This window comes from Opisthorchis viverrini, assembly GCF_000715545.1.
Source record: "Opisthorchis viverrini unplaced genomic scaffold opera_v5_399, whole genome shotgun sequence".
Lineage (NCBI taxonomy): Eukaryota > Metazoa > Platyhelminthes > Trematoda > Opisthorchiida > Opisthorchiidae > Opisthorchis > Opisthorchis viverrini.
Window position 1 is genome coordinate 231,623 of NW_008752058.1, and position 7,011 is coordinate 238,633.

The window sequence follows — 7,011 nt, forward strand, 5'->3', positions numbered from 1 at the left end:
TAGGACAAACTGCCAGGGAAGTGAACATCAGAATTGGGGAGGAGAAAGGAAGGGTTAACAAACCACCAAGGAATGCAGAAGAATACCAAACGTTGGTCAAAGACTCAGCGATGGCGGTACATGCCTTAGACACGGGACATAGAATAGATCTGGAGAACGGGGAAGTTTTAAGACGGGGACTGCGATTCACACCACAGTAGCTGATAGCCGAGGCGGTGGGAATTACTAAGCTTCACAGCGTGAATAGAATCGAGGAAGTAGAACTGGCGTGTGTATGGAAAGCGGTCTTAGATAAGCCGAGTTGACACGTGACGGTGTGGTTGTCAATCCACGTAGGATCATTAGAAAAAACCGGGGGATGGGGGTGGAAATCCCAACCCGACCAAAGATCACAGCATCTCTCTTACACAACTATCTTAGCACTAGCTCACCCACACAGACTGACAGAAGGTTCAAACGAAGTTCAAGAGGAACCATCAAATGAACCGAACCAGAAGAACTAGACCCTAGGCTGGACCCAAACACATGTAGGTTTTACCACCGACCCAACACTTGTTCAACCACTCTAACACAGAAAAATCCCTCGGCCGACATCCAACAGAGATTTAGCTTGACTCAGCTGACTGGTTCTCCTTCCGCCTTGAATCTCGACCAACCACGGAACCTAGTCACTTGGCCTGACGAAGCTTTTGTGTCAAAAGCGAAACGTTGCCCAGCAATAAATCTACCGATTGTCACCAAACATTTTCGAAAATCAGTGAAGACTCGTTTGACTGGTCGCAACTGTCACCAAAAAACAGGATGCCAAGTGGGTGGCAGACAGGTGGGCTGATCACTGTCCCCCCCCAGGTAGCCGGGAGAATACTGCTGTTAGGATACATGACACTGCCCAGTGTATGATGGCCTTTCTGAAAGTTTTCACCCGACGAGGGGTTCCATACACATGGGCATTTGTTCAGGGTGAGATGTTCCTCAATAATGGCTGCGTATGGAGAAGTGGTGATAACAAGTTTGAAACAATTACACTTTCCGTGAACCTACCTTCTTGTGCTTCGGCAACCGACTGGTGGATGTAGGCCTCCATCACATCCGCACTTAAGTCATCTCCTGGTTTAGGCGACGAATTCAACTTAGATACGTATTTATCTCGAATGAGTTGGATAAGCCCCGCAGCATGACGGAGGGAGGTGTGAACTTCTTTGGCTTCATCTGTGGAAACTCTGAAAAGGGAGAGAACAACCAGCATGACATAAGATGACTCTCTGATGCGCAACCTGACCTCTGCCTCTCGACGCCCTTTGTCTAGGCAACCTGGCAGTATCCCAACCCTCATGATCCCTTTGGGTGGAATGGCAACTAGGCACCGAAAGGGTGTTACAGCAACACGATGCCTTCTATGAATACACCGTAGAACTACGCAACGTGAATTTTCTGCCTTACTTTTAGGAAAGGAACAGCATGGCTGGTGAAGACGGGACGAGTTTGCCGTCAACGACAACAAAGATCTTATCGATTTGTCAGTGGTCCTGTGCAACTTATCATCGTGTGTGAATCACAATGAGGCGCCTGCGCATACATCTGCTGCGAGGTAAAATTATGAACTCTTGATGTGACGGCGACAACGAAGTTAGTTAGATTTACAAAGGCACTGATAACCTTACAAGTATGGAAGCTGTGGGAGACTTTGGCCAACATGTGATTCAATTGCAACCACATGATATCCCTTATGCCCAGGCGTTCCAAACCCACAAGTTGTTTCAAAGTGAAATGCCCTAAGACCCTTCGGTTGCTCCGTTTCAGCCTAAGCTGAAAAAGTCAGGTACCGGCATTCGTAATCAGCTTGATTTTCACACACTATCGCGTATTCATGAACGAATGGTTTCCTCGTGACCGCTCCGCTTGAAGATTTTCGTGGAGATATGATGGAACATTAAGCTGACTAAAACCATCCAAAACTACCATACTTTTCATGTTGCACAGCAGACACGGCCAAGGTCGTGTCGATGTCATACCAACCAATGATGGGGCTTATCTCGTAGTAGGTGGATGAGATGTCCCAAGTGGTTAGAGGGCGAATTTACTGACGGAAAGGTCCGTGGTTCGAACCCCACCTCTGCCTCACGACTTCCCCTGTCTAGGCTTGGGCAACCTGGCGGTATCATAGCCCCCGTGCAACCTTCGGGTGGCATGGCAACTAGGCACCGAAAGGGTGCTGCAGCTGTACGATTCTTGATACGCTGTGTCAATGTGGTCTTTATAGTGGGAGAAGATGAACAGAACAATTGTTACTCAACCGACAAGGTGACGCGGTCTTACCATTAAATTGACTGGACTGACTATGAAGAAGTTTCATTAGGTTGGCAGAGTAACCACTGAAAATCGGCGTGCACTGCACCCCTACCGAAGACCGATTCTTTTCTATCCCATGGCGATAAATCGTTCATCAGCTGATGAAAAAAAACTGTCATCCGTAAGAAACAACAACACCGAAATAAGATATCGCGATATGACTCGCAGAAAACCCTGGGACAAGACACTAGATTGACTCACTCATCTTTCGCAGACAGTTTTGCCGCATGCTTGGTCAACCACAGTGCCACATTGTACAACATAGAGCAAACCTCGAACAAGGCGTCTGGCTCCATACTGAAGAAACAAAGCAATACAGAGTCACGAGGAGAATTGAGAATAACCATACATGGGTGATGCATTTTTCGGTTCCGCACTATTGGACCATTTAAACATGACCAGATTCCTCAGTTTGTTAGAAGCAACTGGATCTTCAGACTCTTCATTAGACGGTGCTGCTTCAATGAATCCCATCAGCAAAGAAATGTACTGCTGCGTTAAGCCCAACACAGATTCTGTGGTGACTGCGGGATCAACCAGAAGTTTGAGCAGGTTTATTCGAGTGGAAGCCAAATCACTGGATGGAAGAGAATTAGAGGACACAAAGCTAGCTTAGTGACCACGTAAATAGGTAGCTTTGAATGAGTAGTCTAAAAACGAATGTGAAAGATGGTAATTGTGGCATTAGAAGGTTCGTGACTCCGAGGGGACGTAAACGGCATTTAAACAGTGAAAAATACCTATGAGAGGGGACGGAAAATTTTATTTAAAGGGAATTTAATCCTAATGAATAAGAATGACGACGAAACACTGACGCTAGTGTATTTCGAGCTCTGCGACACATTGTCTAATGGCCTATGGATTACAATATTCAGGGTACTCCGCGAAACAAATGGTAGGCGTAAAGTAGAACCCCTCGACAGGGACGACCGGAATCTGGTCCAAAAAGATACAGAGAGATGAACAGCAAATAGTGTCGCCACGAAGCGTCCATCCGCGAGTCACAGCGTGTAGTTTGCATTATTTTACCGAATTCAGAGGAAGTGGGGATGAATCTATTTAGCTATCTCCTTTTGGAACTGACGTGGTCTGGGACAGATTGGAAGTAACTAATATTCAATGGCCGCTGTACAAAGGTTTGGCCGAGATCACCTGGTCGGCTGGACTGTGCACATAGAACATATTTGTTATGTCTGGGCAGTTCGCTATCCGGTATTTGGGAAAACGTGAGTTTTAAGTAGGGATGCTTTTCCCAAAAGGTGTGCTAGTGAGCGAATTGGAACCAAAATAAATCGGTTTCATTTATGGGAATTCATTTCTAGAGAGGAACAGCTGTGTTCTGGATGGTTATTTGGAGGTAAACGGGTGGGTTTTATGGATGCTTGTTCGCAAAGCAACGAAGACTTGTATTATTCTGTGAATGACACATTTGGTTTATGCGAAATTATGCCCTACAGTTGAATTATTGGAGAACTTGTGTGGTACTGCAGTAGTGTTACGGTGCTCTATATTCTTACTGCGAATTATCCTCATAAGTTAGCATAACTACTCTGTAGAACGCTCTGAAAACATGACATTATGCTCTTTTCATGAGATGGCCTAAGTGGTTAGAGCGCAAATTTACTGACCGGAGGGTCCGTGGTTCAAACTCCATCTCTGCCTCTCAACTTCTCCTGTCTGGGCCTGGGCAAACTGGCGGTATTCCAGCACTTGTGTAACCTTCGAGTGGCATGGCAGTTAGGCACCGAAAAGGTGCTACAACTGAACTATTTTTTTCTTTTCACTGACCGTCACAGTCGGGACCGCTGATTGTAACATTCCGCTCCTGCATTTTACAATCCCATGGGATTATGGAAGGGCTTTGGAGTACTCGTTGTACCACGGGACAATGTGGACATGTGTGGTGAATGCGAGCTGAATTCGCTCAAATTCACTCGATGGCTCGTGTTCTGGGAATGACTACTCCTAAAAAGATGCTCTTCACCTTGATACCTATTATCAGTAAGGAATGTATCAGAAGGATAACGTGACCAACAGCCCATAAATAATGGTAACTTACTGGCAAATACTGCGCGCATGTAAACTTTCAGCAACGACACCCAGGTCAAAAGTAATCTTTGAAGTCGCTTTCAGCGGATTTCGGTGAAACCAATTAGACATGGCGAGAAGCCGGGCGTGGAATGGCAAACTCCCACAAGATAAAGATGAACTGGTGTCAGTGGAACGATGTGTGGAGTTTTGGGACCTACAACAAAAGGAATGAATTGTGAAAAGTGGCAACAAAGCAGACACCCAGAGGCTACAACTGAACATTTTTTTCTTTTCACTGACCGTCACAGTCGGGACCGCTGATTGTAACATTCCGCTCCTGCATTTTACAATCCCATGGGATTATGGAAGGGCTTTGGAGTACTCGTTGTACCACGGGACAATGTGGACATGTGTGGTGAATGCGAGCTGAATTCGCTCAAATTCACTCGATGGCTCGTGTTCTGGGAATGACTACTCCTAAAAAGATGCTCTTCACCTTGATACCTATTATCAGTAAGGAATGTATCAGAAGGATAACGTGACCAACAGCCCATAAATAATGGTAACTTACTGGCAAATACTGCGCGCATGTAAACTTTCAGCAACGACACCCAGGTCAAAAGTAATCTTTGAAGTCGCTTTCAGCGGATTTCGGTGAAACCAATTAGACATGGCGAGAAGCCGGGCGTGGAATGGCAAACTCCCACAAGATAAAGATGAACTGGTGTCAGTGGAACGATGTGTGGAGTTTTGGGACCTACAACAAAAGGAATGAATTGTGAAAAGTGGCAACAAAGCAGACACCCAGAGGCTCACATCGAGGTTTTAATGTGGGACGTTTGCGCTACTGCTGTCGACGAAGGTGGTGACCTTGAACCGTGAAACACATGGGTTTTGCGATTGACTACCATCGTCGCGCTATCATCGAAATGCAAACGAAGTGTAGCAAATAGAAGCAACAAAAAACAGGCAACTGGCAGACAGAAGAATAGAGGAGCATGGAATGGAACAAAGGACGTGTAAGGATGGGCTGACAAGTCTGTGGGTATACATTTTCCGGACTAGGATGTCGCGCCACATCTACGTGGCTCTAGTTATTGGCGATATTTATCGCTTGTTCTCAAACCTGAGAGGTCAGTGACATCTGCAGTTCTTGATAAATGTAGTCGGGTTGCCTATTCAACATGAAAAGGCGCGATGTGAGAGGACCGGCTGTAAGAAGAGAATTCCATGGGTCTTCACACAAACACCTGTCACCTACCATCGAAGTTTAATTGGACTGTGCCGGACCTTAAGTCGTTGAAGAGGATCCCCATTACTAGCGACAGACAAGTTACAAACCATGCATTGGTTGATGCTGTCGGAGTTGCGTGCTTCAATGAAAATAAGCGGTATAACAACGTAGTATATCGAATACGGAGAACGCAGTGGCTCCAGCTGAGTTTTTGCAGTACGTAAGGAATTCAGAAGCCACAAAACAAACAACGTTGATGTTCAGCCAAATGCACCAGTGGCTGTCAAGACCGGTCAGTGAAATTAGCGCTTCACGACCACGAGGGTGATAGGTTAATGAGCCCGAGAAAGCTCATAGATCAAGGCACTAACTCACTGACCGGAAGGTCCGTGGTTCGAAGCCAACCTCAGCGCCTCAACTGCCTCTGTCTAGGCTTGGGCACCGTGGGAGTATTTCAGCCCACGAGCCTGGTTCAGGTGGCATGGCAGCTAGGTACTGAGGTGTTACAGCTGAACGGTTGTTGCTGGCAAGGTACTTCGTACTTCAACTATCCAAAATCGGCCAATGGCAGTAGCGCTGCCAGTTCAAAGTCCTACAACCCTTTGCGACCTGGCCGACACTTAAGCACAGTATGATGCACGAAATGCCATTGCGACAATTTATTTTTCTGACTTTCTCCGCTCCCGTTCAAATTACGGCATTATAGGTCCTTCTTAGGACACCTGTTTACTAAGTTTACGGTAGACCATGATACGGATTGCACTGAAGTGGTAAACTACTAGTCTGGGTATTGAACACGCAAACCCCACTGATATAATCAATACTGTAAATAAATAAATAATCGTTCAGCTGTAGCACCCCTTCGGTGCCTAGTTGCCATGCCACACGAAGGAGGCACGAGGGCTGGATATTGCCAGGTTGCCCAAGCCTAGACAGGGGAAGTCGAGAGGCAGAGGTCAGGTTCGAACCACGGACCATCCGGTCAATACTGCCGATGAGTCGTAATCGGGACAATGCTCAGGGTTGACTAGTGATGCTCCACGATCACAAATGTACTGCTCTAGATGGTGATTAACTCCGAAAGGTCGTTTACGACTTGGAGGACAGTAACAGTACGCTTGGATCGATTGAAGGGTGATACGTGGAACGCCTGTCGTTGGGAGACCAGTTTTCCTCACAGCAACGGGAGGATCAAAACGAATTTTTTCCGAGGAAGGTCGCTGAATAATAATTCCGTCACGAAGAGACTAGACCTTACTATGGTGTGACGGTTTGTGCGCCTCAGCGATCCATTGAGCTACACTGGGGAGTGTCCCCGTGACGTTCACAGAGTCTCTCATACCAAGTTGGTTAATGGCTAGAGGTCTGACGAACGCAGTCTCCTGGCCCTCCAGGTT

At 46.6% G+C, this 7,011-nt stretch overlaps 2 protein-coding genes across 2 annotated transcripts in view; one reads left to right on the forward strand and one right to left on the reverse strand.

Annotated features, from left to right (window-relative positions):
* Positions 1–5,233, reverse strand: part of T265_10730 (hypothetical protein) — a gene marked incomplete at both ends in the record, with an annotated part of 30,391 nt that extends 25,158 nt beyond the window's left edge. Inside the window, 4 exons of the mRNA XM_009177190.1 lie at positions 1,042–1,220; positions 2,551–2,646; positions 2,699–2,926; positions 4,952–5,233. Of these exons, the coding sequence (XP_009175454.1) occupies positions 1,042–1,220; positions 2,551–2,646; positions 2,699–2,926; positions 4,952–5,052 (604 nt within the window). The remainder of the gene's footprint in view (positions 1–1,041; positions 1,221–2,550; positions 2,647–2,698; positions 2,927–4,951) is intronic.
* T265_10731 (hypothetical protein) lies at positions 2,699–2,965 on the forward strand (the record flags this gene model as incomplete). The annotated part of the gene is made up of 1 exon (XM_009177191.1): positions 2,699–2,965. The coding sequence occupies one exon, from the start codon at positions 2,699–2,701 to the stop codon at positions 2,963–2,965; it is 267 nt and encodes an 88-aa protein (XP_009175455.1).
* Positions 5,234–7,011: the final 1,778 nt, after the last annotated feature.